Here is a 17,249-nt window from a genome sequence, read left to right as displayed (position 1 = left end):
TTATTATTTATAGTAATAACAATGCACGTGTAGATATATGTATATGTACTTTATATATATATATATATATTTTTTTTTTACATGTATCAATTTCTATATATATATATGTATTTTACGATAGCTATAATATTTTAACTTCTTATTGTATATCCTGATTCATGGAAATGTTAGGACGAACATCATTTACATTCAACTTTGTATAAGGCAAGCTCCTCGGTGGTTATTTTTCGAATGTATACCGTCCTCGCATGCGGTTGGCAATTTACAACTACGACTTCAAACGTGGTCGCTTGGAAGGAAACTTCAGCAAACATCTTTATCTACTGTCATGCACATTCTCTGTTGGCATTTTCGACGGAAATGATTGAACTTTAAGAAAGCATCCGTTGAATGCGAGTGAACTCGAAAGAAGAGATTGGAAGAATTTGTAGGTTTGTGAAGTAGAGTTTAACGTAGGTATATGCGAATAGCTATCTTTATTCTTGTAGAAAGTAAAGTTTTATCTCTCTTTCTTTCTCCCCTTATTTAAAAAAAAAAAAAAAAGAAATAGGAAACAATTTCTCGTTTAAGATTTATCTAATTTTCATTAACGATAAATATCGATTGAAATGAATAAGTATAATTTCCTTATCAACATTATCCATATTAATATATTATAACATTTTATATGTAATATATTTCCTATAGACAATATATATCCTTTATCTAAATATAACATAACGATAGATTCAAAAGGATGACAAATATTATGACAGCTCGGAATCGTACATACATGCTAACATGTTACATGAAATTTCATGTCCCTTCGTAAATATACAATGTCATTGCAATTAGCCCCATTTACATCATAAAATCAGTTATTCCTGTTCCCATTGGTAAAAGATATTAACGTAGATGTATCGTAGGTTATTGGGTAGCCGAAAGTCAGCAGGGTTAACCATACGCTTTTCGTTATTTCGCTAAACGTCATCGCGGTTGTACAAAATCGTACGTATATTCTATGTACATACACGGATATAATGTTCACACATCGAACGAAATAGTCGAAATACATTTTGCGGCTACGTAATAATGCCGACACGCACCGATGTTATCGCCATAATTGTGGGCATATTTCGAGTTCTCTGTAACAGAGGTAGGTACTCCACAATCATTTTGCTACATCATCTGTGGTTAATTAGATTCTAGATATTGGCCTTGGGGAGATGCGGGCCAGAATTTACAGAAAAAAAAAAAGAAAAGAATAGGAAGAAAAAGAAGACACTAAAGTAATTTGTTATTTTCCATATAAAATAATTTATACATCAATCTATCTACAGATACATGCAAATACATTCACGCACGTATCAAATTGAAATTCTCAAGACTTTTAATAGCCATGTAAACTTTTATTATTACGTAAGACGATTCTCGCATAGCATCGCTTTTTCTTTTTTTCTTTTTGTTCTACTACAAAACGGTGGTTTCATCTTCGTCTTGAAGGGAACTTGAAGGATATACGGATCTCATTCCGCGATCCTTTGAGAGGAATGGAACTACAGGAAAAGAGAAAGAAAGAGATAGAGAGAGAGGGAGAAATAAAGATAGATAGTGTATGAGAGAAAGAGAGAGAGAGATAGAAGGGTCAAAATCTTTGAAACGAAAACGGTACACGGAGTGGTGCTTGAAGAAAGTTTTAAGAAGAAGACCACGAGCTTTCGACGATTTTCTCTCTTTCTCCGACTGTACTACCATTGATATTCTCTCTTATAAAATTACTATAGCATACTATAATATTTGCGTGAATATGCAGAGGATTAACATTGTAATAATCATATTGAAATAATTTATTACATTATTACATTATAATTATTACACGGTATTATTATTTTCAACGAGTAAATGGTATCATATTGTATATTATATTACGTTAGTATTATATCTATTATATGATAACTAAGAGATGAAATTTATTCTTTATAATAGGTCGACAATTTTATCGTTCAATAAACCAAAAGTTTATCATTCATATCTATACATACTTATCGATATTTACGGATACTTTCCACATATTCAATGTATATACAATCCCCCATAACATCGATAAATATTGAGAAATATCGATGCTATCGATAGCGATATGTAATCGATATTTATCGATGGAGTTATATCGACAAAAGGTTAAACCCTGGCGAGAAAAGAAATAAGATGAAAAAGAGAAAGACGAGAGTTCAAATCAGCCCTCGAACGCATACACACATAACGTCACGATATAGAACCAACAGCGTAACTACACGATACTGTAAATTCTGTCTCATGGTAAGATTTATACGATGCTATGTTACACCCGTAGATCGCGTATTAATGAATTTCCCGATATTTTCCGAAGGGCGCCTGAGATGCCTCGAACAAGTGGAAAGCGGCTTCTCCGAAGCTCTCTCACGTTTCTTCCCCTCCTTCTTCATCTTCTCCTAGCAAGGCTCACCATCCAATATTTAAGAGGACGCGTATATCTTCCGCGAAACAGCCCCTTTAACCCGTGGCTGGACACTTCCAATTTATTTGCAACGCCAGCGCATCTTTCATCGCGATTCTCTTACTTTCTTCTCTCTCTCTCTCTCTTTCTCTCTTTCTCTTTTTCTCCATTTCTATCTCTTTCTCTCTTTTATCGTTCGAACGGAACACACGTTCGCTCTCCGACGGAAGAGACGAATGAGTTCTGTTTACCGACGTCGAATTAAATTATTCTAAGGCTTCCCCTTTCCCCAAACTGCATCTTCTTCCACGCAGAATTATCCCGTCATCTCAGCAATTTCGAAAGTCGTCTTCCTCCAACGAAAGATCTTCCTCTTTCTCTCTCTCTCTCTCTCTCTCTCTTTTGCTTTAAAAGGAAGAAAGAAAATTTCTCGGTTGAACTACAACTTGGCGAGGCTCGATAAATGCGCGTGAGATATAACCGGCTGATTCTTTAAGCTGTATCTTATTCCTTCGTTATTTTTCTTTTTTTTTTTTCTTGGTCTTTTCTTTTTTTTTTTCTTTTTTGCTTTGTTTTGTTTCTTTAAAGTTCCCCGATACAATTTATCCAAATTGTTGGACATGGATGAAAATTTTTGTTTTACCTCAATATTAATACCAATATCATATATTATCATATTGTTAATATTTTTTTCTTCTTTCTTTACAAAAGTATATAAAATACATCGAGTTGTCGTATCTCACAGTTCGTCTAATATCTTTACTGGTTACGAAGTTCCTTGGAAAAAGAAGGAGACCTCTTATATTAGACATACTTCAACGATTGAAAGAGAACGAACGAATGGAGTAGAACGAGTTTCGATTCGAACGTAAGACTACTCTCGCCGCTAATTGGCAATTCGCCTCACCACAGTAGACTACCTTTAATTAGATCCTTTTAGGATCCTAGAGATAGAGAAAGAGAGAGAAAAGAGAGAGAGAGAGAGAGAGAGAGAGAAAAAGAAAGAACAAAGTGGAATGAGAAAAATGAAAGCGTAGCTACCGATATCGACACTCTTAATGCTTCCTATAATTACCGATAAAAGCCCAGAGCCCAGAGACCTCGCTCGAGCCCTTTACGTAAATGAAAATCGATTCGCGAAGTAGACAGGCGTATCTATTGCGGCCACTAGCATCTCCTCCTCTCTGTTTTTTTTTTTCGTTTTTATCTTTTTTTTTCTTTCTTTTTTTTCATTTTTCATCTTTTGAAGGTACGACCCACGAACCACGGGGATCGCGAATGAAGCTCGTCTAGGCGAGCACCTACCGCATAGCTTCGATGCATTTCCCTCTTTCGATCATTCTCCACCGATCCCCTTTACCCTTATCCCTCAGCCATGTGAATATGAACACGGCAACCATAAAACTATCCGTTACATGTCGATATTTCGATGTAAAATTTTTTCATGTTGCAATGACAACCGAGAGAACTGGGAACAAACACGCTGACTGGTTTAAATATTGGAAAATCCATGTTGATAACTGTAATACCTACTCGTTAATGGTTGGCCATACGTGCGGGGGTACCCTGCCAACGTACAAATAAATAATTGGAGTAGAAAAAATATATTGTAATAAAAGATAAATTTTCGAGACCGGAAAAAGAAATATAAAAAAGAGATAAATGATTCGTGAAAATAAAAAATAGAAATATAAAGAATGTTAAAACAATTACAATAAAAAAATAAAAAATAAAAAAAAATAAAAAAAAGAAGGAAGTGGAAAATTTTATCGACCGATGAAATAGAAATAAATATCTTATCGTGTTTTAATAACCGGACAAGCAAAGAACCACGAAATAATTACAGCAAATCTCTCTAAATTTTGTCGAACGCGGTTGGCATAAAGTACGTTGTAATTACCCTAAAGTGCATTCTCTCCGTGAGAACGCCCGTCGAGCACGTTCATGCGTTTCTCCGTTTAAAACGGCGCATTAAATTTTATTCAAATGTGCCTCGCGCTTTCTCAGCTATGGTGGCTGCATCTTGTCGGAAAGTCATGTGTTATCGTGGAATAACAATTAATATTAGAATAGCAAAACCTTATTTGCACTGGCAGTATTAAGTAATGCGAAACAATATAATAAGAAATTTCTAAATATTTTATGATAAAAAATTTATTTGAATCTTAAAAGAATTTTCATTCGAATATTTCGAATTGTTCGATCTTTATGAGAATTTTAAAAGAATTTCTGTTTGGTATTAAAAAAGGAAACATTTCATACTCTATTATCGATAACAGATAAATCAATTTAATTCAATTATCATCGGATAAAATTTCTCGGCATATCATACAGATGAGCACAACAGATATTAAATTTTTTTAATAAAAAAAAATTTCATCTTCACCGATTTATAACATTTTCCAATAATGACGTTTTAGATGCAAATGGTTAATAATAAAAAAATTTTTTTCTAATGAATCTTAATTACTTACGCCTCGTTATTCAATTAATTCGCTATAATACCGATTTTCTTTGGATTTCGTTCCAAAACCGTGCGTTTTCATGCCCGACTTCCCAGCTTGGCATATATACTTAATCCACATAATACCATAGCATTTCGCTTCATCGATTACAAACGAGAAAATAATTCGCTACTATCTGAGGCTTGATATTACTTCTTCGATATGATAGGGTGTGGGTGGAGAGGTGGCATAGGAATTTGAGAATGGTGGGAGAAGATTTCGTGCGCTTCGAGATATCTTTATTAATCGCAACGCTTTCGAGGCTGCATAGATTCGGGATTAAGTTAATCTACGAAAAAGTTTTATAAGCTATGATTAATGCGCAAGCTCTTATCTCCTTCACGCAGAATAAAGCGAACCCTTTAGTTTCTTTAAACACAGCGCGTCTCTATACGCATACATACATATGGGCAAGCAAAAACTTAACATTTTTATATTCAAAAGATATGAAAGATAAATGCTTTGATTACGAGATAGAAGAAGAAGAAAAAAAAGGAAAAAAGAAAAAAGAAAAAAAGGTAAAAATGTATTTCTAAAATATTCTCTTTTATTCGAATTAATAAAATATAGGAAAGAATGGTTGGATAAGTAAATCCTTGAATAATCGATTATGATAATAAACAATGGAAAAACTCTGCAAAAATAAATTAATTCTATATCGCTCAACTAACTTTTACATGTAATATTTTCAATTATATGAGAATAACGCATTCAATATATGTAGATAAATATCTATTTAAAAAAAAAAAAAAAAAAAAAAAAAAAAAATAGGATCAATTCGTACAAAAATTCTAAGCTACCAGAAATGTTTCAAATATAGAGAAATGAAAAAAAAAACTTACCTTCTGGTTGATGTGGAGCATAGATGTTGAGGTAGAGACAATCCTCGCTCTGGTTCTTGAGATACTGCAAGTGCCTCTCGAGATACTCATAGCGTGCTGGTTTCACCTCGTCACGAAGATTCGGTAGTACTTGCGGGCAAACCGGAGCAAATTCCAGAGACTGTCGTACTCCTCTCCAGGGTTGCGGTGATCTCGGTGGCGTGAACCTGAGCGAGCCGACTGGAGGCTCGGCGTATGGGACTCCTGAAACATAGTTGAACAATTTAGTTCGACACTTTCGACTTGTCGATTTGTCAGCATTGCTCTCGAACGTACCATCAAACCGATTAATTTGTGATTCTTTCTCTTTCTCTCTCTCTCTCACTTTATCTTTTTCTCTATCTCTATCTCTATCTCTGCCACTGTATCCGTTTCTATCTCTATCTCTACCTCTATGTCTATCCATCTATTTTTCTTTTCGATTCGTTCTCAAACGTATTCTCTGATCGATTAGAAACCTAGTAAAAGTAGACACCTCGTTCTCGATCAAGTGTGTATCAAACGAACGAAATTGTTTCCTCCCTCGTTCGTGTACGTTCTACGGAAAAACAAAACAAAAAATAAATAATCCATCACCAGTTGATACGACTTTTTTATATTCCTGAGATAGAAAATATTCCGCTTCATTTATATGAATAATTATTACTACGTATAAATTAAAAATATCTTGAAACAATAAAGAAGATATATCGATCCTATCCTTAATTTAATATCAAATTAAATGATTTTTATTATCGACCGATCAAAATCAAATAATACGATACTTTCTTTGATCTTTATATATAAAAGATCATTGACAGTGTCTAGTAAATTTTATCCGAGATACGTGATATAGCCTTTCATATATAACGATGATAAATTTTTTCGTATGGATCGTCGTTACCGGATTTATAGTTGAAATTCGCTCAGAGAAAAAACGAATGAACGTGCAATGTGATAATCGTTCTTTCACATTGAAAACGTTCTTTTCTCTCTCTATTTATCTATCTACCTATATATCTATCTTTCTTTAGTTCTCTCTTCTAGCAAAGAAAAAAAAGAGAAAATAGGATACAACGCGTAGACACTTTTGTTTGCATGCAACATCAAATCCGAAAGCTCATTCACAGGCTTGAGCGTTTGTACTTATTTGTCCTCCGATCGATAGATCGACCAGCAAACGGACTTTATCGTGACGATGAATTTTTCATGTCTCAATACACTGCGAAGAGCTGCTCTGTGGCAGAATTCGGACACGTTTGAATAATGGCCAGCCGGAGGCGTCGTTACTTCGTGATTTACCGGCAAATAAATATCTGCTACTTCGTTTTGTTGCCACGTAATACAAAAAGCAAATAAAGGTAAACGAACTTGATTATTCGCTTGAAATTACATGTACCCGTGGGACTCGTATTTTCATTGAAAAATAAAAATAATCTCTTCGAAATGTTTCACTTTTAATTGTTTCGAAATTACATGAGAGTAGAAAGGTATATATATATATATATATATATATATATATATATATATATTTTATAAATATTTTCTTGTTTGAACATAAATTATGTTGGACAGATGTTTCGAAAATAATTGAAGCAAATATTACGGAATATTATGAAGTTCGTTTGATATATTAGTAATAGTCATTTGGTATAAAAATAAAAATATATTATAATAAATTCTTTCCTAAAATGGAAAAGAAAAATTGTAAAAAAACATTGAGATTGAAAGTAAAAAGAGTAAAACCATTCATACAAAATATATTGAATATTTGAATATTATTACGTCGATTTATATGTTTATTTTTAATATATATATATATATATATATATATATATATATATATATATATATATAATAAATAAACCGATTCAGTTTACAAACTTATATACATACATTTCAAAAAACATATTGTATTTGGATTCGAGTCACCAACTTTACCTACAACGAATGGAGATTCGCAATAGATCATGCTTTTGCGAAATTCACTTTGGTGATAGGAGAGTTTTCGTTGTTTGTGAAAGTTGAAGTATTTTCCATCGCAACTTCAAATTCACTCGGGAAATTAAAAACGGCCACGAATGCACGTCCGTTCAAGTGAGCCGTTTAAAACACGCGCGTAACTTCAACCGTAACTATTTCCTTTGTAGAAGTCGTTCGATAGAATAGACATTTCGAAATGCAGAATAATTCTCATCGTTCTTGTCGATGAGTTAACAGTAATTGTGAAATTCCCTTGTGTGAGACAATATCGATTAATATTTATATCATCGTAATTATTTCCTACATAATTAGCTTTGCGGTATGGTAACAGAAAGTTTTTTCATTATCATTATATACGTTGGCACTTAGCATGCGAGTATTCACATAGGTATATATATATTTACATAAAATAAAATATTTAATTATCTCTTGCATACCTATATATGTATACACGTATACACACACATACACATATACATATATATATATATATATATATATATATATATATATATATACATATATATGTATAATACATATTCTTATGAACATTTTATGATATTGCATTATCGTTTAATTGTATAGCATTATATCTATGATTAGTCACACATAATTTACTTAACACTTTATTTATTTACTTTAATTTCATATTAATATGATTGTATCTGAATAATGATAGATTGAAATAAAAAAAAAAAAAAGAAAAAAAAGAGAGAAAAAATTTTTTTTTTAAATTTAAAAATACCGAAGAGTTTCTATTTTTTTTCTTCCTTTTCTTTCTTTTTTTTTTTACAATAACCAAAACGACGATTTTAGTACAATGATTTTCGTTCAATTTCATCTCGTTCAAAACTTTTGCTCTATGTCTCGCGGCAAAATATACAATGGTACCTCTGGGACGTCACAGATTTGATTCTCTTTTGAAATGAAAAATTTTCACTAGAAAAAAGTTATATAGATTTCGCATAGAATGAAACTTTTGTTGAAGTTTCGGAAACGTGGGTGGCACTTTTAAAAGCATTTACTCGGATATACGTTAGCAAAGAACTCTCTTTTAAGAGGGAGAAAAAGAGAGAAAGACAGAGAGAGAGAGAGAGAGAGAGAGAGAGAGAAAGAGAGAGAGAGAGATAGAGGCATACAAGAAGATGGAAACAGAGAGTATCTATTCCCGAAACACCCAGGACGCTTCTTCTTTTGGATCCTTCGACGTATCAGGATTCTCAAAGCCGTGCGGATACGTTGATCAAACGCGGGAGGTCGCTCGTGGAAAGTTTCGCCTTTCGAACGAAGTTCTCTTTAACGGCGTATCGAATCCCATCGGAGGGAGATCCTGATTGCTAAAAGATAGAGAAAGAGAGAGAGAAAGGGAGAGAGAGAGAGAGAGGGATAGAAAGAGAGAACTATGTTGCGAAACTCCACTATTACGATCCTCTAACCCAGCCGAATTTTACTTCCATCCTTCTCTCAAGAAGCTTTCGTAGAATTTCAAAGAGCATCAAAAGTACTTTCTTCTTTTTTACTTCAACGATTTAATCGTTACGTTGAACTCACGTAGACAGGCAGAATCAACAGATCTATTCGTTCATTTATATTGAGTTTGTAAATAACGATTGAGTAGTAAGAAAAACTTATTGGCAAAAATACGATAGTGCGTACGATTGTATTTAAATCGCGCGTACTTAAAGTATTTGTTTCGATTTTTTTTTTCTTTTCTTTTCTTTTAAATCAATTCTATCCTAGTAAGAGACCGTGATAACATAAACGTATACTGCGTATAATTCATTACATGTTCTTACTTTTAACTATGTTTTGTTTGTTTTCTTTTTTTTTTGGCATACATTCATACATATTACGCGTTGAGTTTGATTATTGAAACGTAATTGTCGAGTTTAGTTTCTGAAACATAGTGGTCGAAGGAAGACGTCTTCGAACCTATTCTCTCTACTTTTCATTTTTCTTAAGAGCAACGTTTATTTAAATATATATATAAATATATATATATATTATTATTATTATTATATAATAACAATTTACAGGATATCATTGTTATTTAAAATCAAAAAAAATCGATTAAATGTAAAAATCCAATGAAACTTTAATTAATTATTTTTATAATGTGAATAAAAAAGAGATAACATTTTCTATGGGAAATGTCGTATTTATTTTAACGAACGATTAATAAACCTGGACGAAGACTTCTCTGATGGTGATGTTTCAAAGAGGTCGACGATTTAAACGTTTACCGATTTTCAGAGGATCTCGATCTCATCTATTCAAAGGGTCTGGTATTCAAATTGTGAATATTCCATCAATGACGAACGGCTTTGCGACGTACCAAGCTATGTTCGTATCAACACGGTTCACAGAATATATCGTCCTTTCACGATGGGAAACGGTGCTGTTCCTTCTAGTTTCCGTTATATACGATAAGCAGAACGCGATCTCGATTGCTATAGCTATGTACAAGGATGTACTGCTTTCAAAGATATTGTCGAGTTTAAAAGGACTTTTATATATGCTGATAGATACATTGAAGAGAATCAGACAGAGTCTATCTTTAAAATTCGATATCGCAAAATAATAAATAACTTACTATTTTATGATAATATAGTTATGTGCACATACACACAAACACACAAACACACGCACACGTATATATTTATTTACGATATTGTTATATAATTATTAATATTTTTATAATAATAAATATTATCAAAATGAGAGATTATTTATTAGCTTTGTCAAAGCCTGATATTATGAAATATATATTGTATAAAGTGATTAATGAAATATATATATATATATATATATATATATATATATATATATACGTATTGAACATTAAATTGATACAAAATAGAATTGTTGAATCGTTTGAATAGAAATGTTTAGTTGAAATGAGAATTTCAATTTGATGCATGCAATTACTTACTTACCGAGGAAAACGTCGACTAACTGAAGATCGTGATTGGTTCTCGGCTTGACTACGGTCCCACGTAATCGACCATGTTTTATTTTAACATCTTTTGTCACTGGTTCCAAGTTTTCTTGATGATACCTCGGATAATTGATGTAAGGTGCACGAGTTTCACGTGAGTCACGATGTTCCGTGAGAATTTGTGTGCAAGCGAGAAGCACAACACCAAGTAACTCCAAACGAAGCATCTTCGACATTTGTTTTAACAATTTGTTTTTTAATTCGTCCACATTAGCATTAAATTGCACGATACTGATCGAAATCAATCGATCTTAAATCGATCGTTAATTTTCCTCTTATCGAAATAGAAACGTTCTTTTATTTTTTATTTTTTATTAAAAATCGTATATATATATTTTTTTTTTTTAATTAATAATTTCTTTTGCAAACTTTATTTCCAATGCTAATATCTAATAATATATCAAAATGAAAATAAAATTAAAAATAATCATGATCGTTTACATTAAAAATCAATAATAAAAATTTATATAATAATGTTAAATTATTTTGAATTAATCGTATTTTATCAATATGAAGTAAAATTCACGTTGGACTGATGATAAAATCAAATTAAGTCACAATTCACTTCGTATCAACGTTAACACGATAACTTCTACGAATGGTTGCCGAACGAAATAAAAGTATCTTTATTATTAGAATCTAGAACCTTTTAGTTTCCGGAACACCGGAAGTCACTCTAATACTGTCTCTCTCCCTTATGAGATTGAAATTTAGAAGAATTCGCTAAGGTCTGGATGATGAAAATGTTATTGTCGATGATGACGATGATGATGATGATAATTTACACCATTTCTCATAATTCATTTTTCATTTGCGTTTCATTTCGATTTTCTTATTAATTCAAAATTTCAATTGCAGAATTTATTACGATGAAATCAAAACACTTTTTTTCATATCTATCATCATTCTATGTCTTTTTCACTGAACAATCAACAAAGTCCATTTTTTTGTACGTCTATTATTCGTAATTTCTTATTTTTTCTTTACTTTCTTCTTCTAAGTTTTCTTCTTTTTCCGTTTTCTCTCTCTTTTTTCTTTTTCTTTTTTTATATCAATTTCACAGAAAGAGTCATGATAACGTGAACGAAAAATCAAATGAAAATCACACTCGATGTCACGACTTTGACGTTGCCGTCGTTGTAAGAAAAAAAGTCACAAGAGACTACGTCCGTTCACGTTCGTTCAAAAGTTGAAAACGTTTGCGCGTCCTCGTGTTCCGAAGACGACGTTACTTTCGACGACGTTGCTCTCAACGATATTCTTGGCGACGGTGCAAACAAGGGTGAACGCACGTATGCGTTGCTCCATACGCGGGGAAGAGGAACACCACTCAAACGCCTACTCTATTTTCGAACTAAAATACGTATAAACGCGTCCACTATCTCTATGTATGCATATGTATATGTATTTTCTCCCCCTCTTTTTCTTTTTCTGTATCTCTCTTTCTCTCTTTCTCTCTCTCTCCCTCTCTCGCTCTATCTATCTATCTATCTATCTATCTATCTCTTTATCTCTCTCACACTTAAACTTCCTACAAACGATATCTTTCCAAACGATCAACGAATAACTTCATCCTTCGAATTTACGCTCCATTTACGAGCTTCGGAAAGGACTTTCTTAGAAATCCAACCCGTGAATGTCTATTTATTTATCTTTTTTTTCTTTTCTTTTTTCTTTCTTTCTTTCTTTCTTTCTTTCCTGCTGTGTTGAAATAAGATCGTCTTTCTTTCCTTTTCTATACAACGTTCGATTCTCCGATAAAGTACTTTCGTAAGAATTTGAAAATTTCTAATACGGTCTATATTATAAAACGTGTTAGAATAAAATTGTAACAAAACGGAGAATGAAACATATTTTACTAAGTAATTATATACTAAGTAATGAAAAATTATTATTAAAAGTCATATAAATGAGCACTCTAGAATATTTTAATTGGTATGTTGGTATGTGGTATATATATATATATAAAATTGTGAAAAAATATTTTACATTTATATTTAAAATGTTTTACGTGTCAAAATATGTTTCTCCTGTCGTACTTATCTTCTGTAACATATATATATTTAACTGGATGGCGTTAAATACATGTAAATGTAAAATGGAGATAGTGATGCGTCGCTTGATATAAATCCACTAAACAGAAACGAACCAAATACGCAATTCTAATGACGTACTAATTACGGAATATATACCGATTTTAATTTCCGGTAGAGTTTGATATCGTCTGTCATGTATACATACATCGATAACTCTAGCAAGTAAGTACAGATACCTAGTATTCCGAATATAGCCGAATGCAATTTCCAACTTAGGAATGACGTTAAGCGTTGCCTAACAAACTTCGAAAACGTTCGCGTTAAACTTCCTCTTTTCTCTCTACCTCTCGTTTCTCGCACGAGAGAAAATGAGAAAGGAGGATTGACGAGAAACTGAGAGAAACTAAATTTACGAAATATTTACGCAGCATTTTCCGATATTAAAGATAAAGTCTTAACTTAAATCGCGTTGGAATTTTCTTTTTTCTTTTTTTTTTTTTTAAATAAATAAATTCCGAGACGATTTAAAAGGTATATATATATATATATATATATACATGCATACATACATACACATATATATTTACAATGTCACGAATTTGAAAATATTTTCTACCGTTTATCTATCCTTTCTTATTTTCTCAACATCATCCGAGGATCTCTTACAACGAAATGCATACCAACGAAGTAACTTAGTTATTTTGGTTGAATCTAGGATATCACAAGAGATTCAGCTATTCGATGACTGCGTCGAAAATGAAGAAACAACGATAAAATTTTCCTCTTCTACACTCTTGTCATAACAAAGTTTTCATTACTTACTCGACACATATTTCAAAAAATTATTGTAATCCCTTTGTAAACACGTTCCATCCCCCTCCTTTCACTCTCTTTCTCTCTTTTTCTCTTTCTCTCTTTCTCTCCTCTCTTCTTTACTCTTTAACGAGGAATATCTTTTTCCTTGTTTCTTAATTACAATTCTTACGTCAATTATATTTTAAAACAATACTGCATCGGAAATATTTGAACTGACATTAATTAATGCATCTCTTTTTATTTCTCTTTGTCTTTTTCTTTTTCTTTATGTTTAATTTTCATCATAACTCAACGTAACTCTATTTCAATGCTCTTTCCAGAACAGAAAGTTTCTTTTTTTATCAAGAACAAGAATACTATCAAGAAGTTTCATTTTGGTATAACACGTCTTTCTTAATCAACTGTCGCTTGTTTGCACCTTTATCTTTGTTTTCCCTTTCTCTTTCTCTTATTCTCTCTCTCTCTCTCTCTTTCTCTCTCACACACATACACTACCGTACACATACATATATACACACTCATGCACAAATACGTATGCAGAAAACGTCAGTAAGTAATTTCATTGAGAAAATTTCGCCAGATGCTAATGTTCTCATTTGCGTATCATGTTCTATTTTCGATTTCCTTCCTTTTCCATCGGCAACAACGGGGAAAAACATTTTACGCGAGAAAAATTCCGCCCCTTCCCCCTTCACCTCTCACCACACAATCACGATGAGAAAATTACACGATGAAATGAGGAAAGAACGTTAGAGTCGTGAAGTATATAGAATATTCTTGGAAAATTTTCGATCGTTCCAAAGTTTATGATGCGAAGTTCGCGAGCGACGCCATCGCGTCGCAACGTCTAAAACAACGTTTAATTCTTTTACTTCGGGAAGAAAGCTCATACGAAATCCTTTGTTATTGAATATTTCTAGAAAGTTCGTGAAAAAGAAAATAAAAGGATTCCATTCACTGGTTTCTTCGCTTTCGCAGTTTTTGTCTTGTTTTTTTTTTTTTCTTTTTTTTCTCACCTTTTTCCAATCTTTTTTCTTGCTTTCAATTTATACTTTTCTTTTCCTCTTTCTTGTTTCTTTCTTCTTTTTTTTTGTTCTTAAAACATATGGCATAAACACATGGAATAAATGAAAGAAAATTTTTATCTTCCGACGAATTCGCGTCCGTGGTGTTTCGGCATCGCGATAGAACTAAGGTCGCAAGGGTGAAGGCGGGGAGGATTTCTAAAATTAAATCGGGAACGTTTCGAGGACGCAGCGCTGCCGGCCGGCCAGCTAAATCGCCCCACGCTCATTTCGAACTTTTATTTTCGGAGGTAGCGTGCCGATGAACGCGAGTTCCGTTTACGTATTATATATATGTATTAACGTACACATACTTTATGTTCTATTTATTTTTTACTACGGTATAAGACCAATTCATTGCAAACAATCAATCGATACAGACCGATATTACTACTATTTATTTATTTGTTTATTAATATTATTTCTTCGTTATTATTACTATTATTATTATTGTATTTAATTTTTTTAATTTGTTTTATCTCATACGAATGTAATTACATGAAATCAATTTGATGCAAAATATAATACGTTTATAGAATATTACAGTGAAGAATGCTTTACACGCAATTTGCTCTTGTGTAAATTAAAAAGAAATGTTCCGATTTTATTATACGACATATTTAAAATTTTTAAACGTTCTACTGCGATTATTTCTCGGACACACGGCGTATTCAAACCGCAGTTATTAATTCCCATGCATTTTTACCGAATTCTACTAATGACTGATATTTAATTACAACAGTAATTACTTTCAATAATTTAGCATTTCAATATTACGTTATATAGAACGATATCCCGTATTTCATTTCATTTATGAACCATTAGAAAAGAGCCTCTCTTTTATATACTTAGACGAATACGTTTCCTTCGAACTTAACTTGAATTTTCGTTAGGACCTTTCAGGGATGGCTCCTAGAGAATATAAAGAGATGAAGGATTTAGATTCGCAAGGAACTATCCATCTTAAACTCTGTACACGACTTGCCACGACATATTCATAGAACGTAACGACGTGTAAAATCTACGATAAGAGTACTTCGAGAAGATCTCATTCCTTCATTCCTTCTTATACCCTTTCGAAGAGGATATGGTAGGGATGAGTTGTCATCTCTTTTGGAAATATCTTCTAATTTACGTTAATGAACTTAAGCGAATCTTAGCGGAACGTCGAAACGTGACTTTCCTGCGATAACAAAGTGCCAGATATGCTTGTTTAATAAAAGAACATTGAGAAAATTTTCTCGGTAATATTTCTTATTAAATCTTATTATTTTCTTTTACCAATGTATAAAATATAATATACATCTATTGTAATAATTCATATTTTATGAAATATGTATTATTAAATGTCTATTAAAGTAAATTGACTATTTTAATTGTATCAATGTATATATATATATATATCGATCTTTACTCGAATATCCCACAGATGACATCTTATTCAATGAAATGAATTCCTATTGTTAGTTTTACGAAAAATGAATTTTTAGTGATTTTTGTAATGAATTTGTAATGTGTATTTAGAAAAAGAGACAAACCTTTGTAGTAATGATATTCAAGAAAAAAGATATTGCAGTATTAATGAGAATTTTATTGTCATTCATAAATATTCTCTGCAATAGTGATCTTTTTTAAATAATACTTTTTTTCTAAATAATTGTAATTTTTTACGATGAAAATCAAAAAAATCAAAGAAATCAATCTTTAACGATAATATCAAAATATATATTCGTTTGAATGACAAATTTTACTTCCTGTCTTTATTTATTTTTTTTTTCCTGGACTTTACAAAAATATCGAAGATTGAACGAAAAAGCATCCTATATAAGCCACGTCGTTCTCACGGTAAAAATCGATCTCATTACTTCTCAACGAGAACATTTCCTTCGAGGATCTTGCAAAATTTTAATCGTAGTTGAGAAATTCATTCTACTTAACGCTATTTTCGTCGGTCGAATTATTCAAATATTCTGTTCCTCCTTGCGTAGGAAATGAGAAGAAATTTAAGAAAATTCCTAATTAAAGTAGCTTTGAGTGTCGATATTATTAATCCGTGCTGGTAGTGGGTAGAGGAAAAAAGTTTACGAGTTTTCTGCTTTGCTCGTTTCTAGCATTCAAATTGTAAGATGTATATATAGTAGTAGTAAAAATGGGAGGGAACGAATTTTGATTTTTAACTTCGTATTTTCGAATGATTTCATACATTTCAATGAATATCGAGATAGAATTAATGAATTCGCAAATTCGTCGAAAACACTTCTTTTATCGCATTATACAATAAATTTACATAAAAGAGAGAGAGAAAGAGAGGAGAGAGAAACAATAAAAGTTTCTATCGCGTAAACTATTATATGAGTGATGATAAAAAAAAGAGAGAGAGAGAAAGAGAAAAAGAGAATGTAGAGAGATAATTGAACTGTCCATTATTAAGAGTACAACCACCGTAGATACTACCGGCTTACTCGTCTTTTAACTTGTAGCAACGATGTTATTAGAAGTCGTTAAACTCGTCCACTCGTTACTTCTTAGATCT

The 17,249-nt window shown here is 32.0% G+C and overlaps 1 protein-coding gene across 3 annotated transcripts in view; it reads right to left on the bottom strand.

Annotated features, from left to right (window-relative positions):
• Positions 1–14,823, bottom strand: part of LOC124426029 — a 72,424-nt gene extending 57,601 nt beyond the window's left edge. Inside the window, exons 1-3 of one of the 3 annotated variants that reach the window (XM_046967232.1) lie at positions 14,669–14,823; positions 10,739–12,154; positions 5,802–6,044 (exon numbers count right to left, since the gene is read on the bottom strand). In XM_046967232.1, coding sequence (XP_046823188.1) covers positions 5,802–6,044; positions 10,739–10,976 — 481 coding nt within the window. In that variant the 5' untranslated portion in view covers positions 10,977–12,154; positions 14,669–14,823. Of the gene's footprint in view, positions 1–5,801; positions 6,045–6,116; positions 6,283–10,738; positions 12,155–14,668 lie in introns of those variants that run through there. The other 2 variants (XM_046967233.1, XM_046967234.1) reach the window with 2 other exon arrangements.
• Positions 14,824–17,249: the final 2,426 nt, after the last annotated feature.

The sequence above is a fragment of the Vespa crabro genome, chromosome 8, assembly GCF_910589235.1.
Source record: "Vespa crabro chromosome 8, iyVesCrab1.2, whole genome shotgun sequence".
Lineage (NCBI taxonomy): Eukaryota > Metazoa > Arthropoda > Insecta > Hymenoptera > Vespidae > Vespa > Vespa crabro.
Note: the sequence above shows the minus strand (reverse complement) of the source record. Positions and strands in the feature narration are given on the sequence as shown.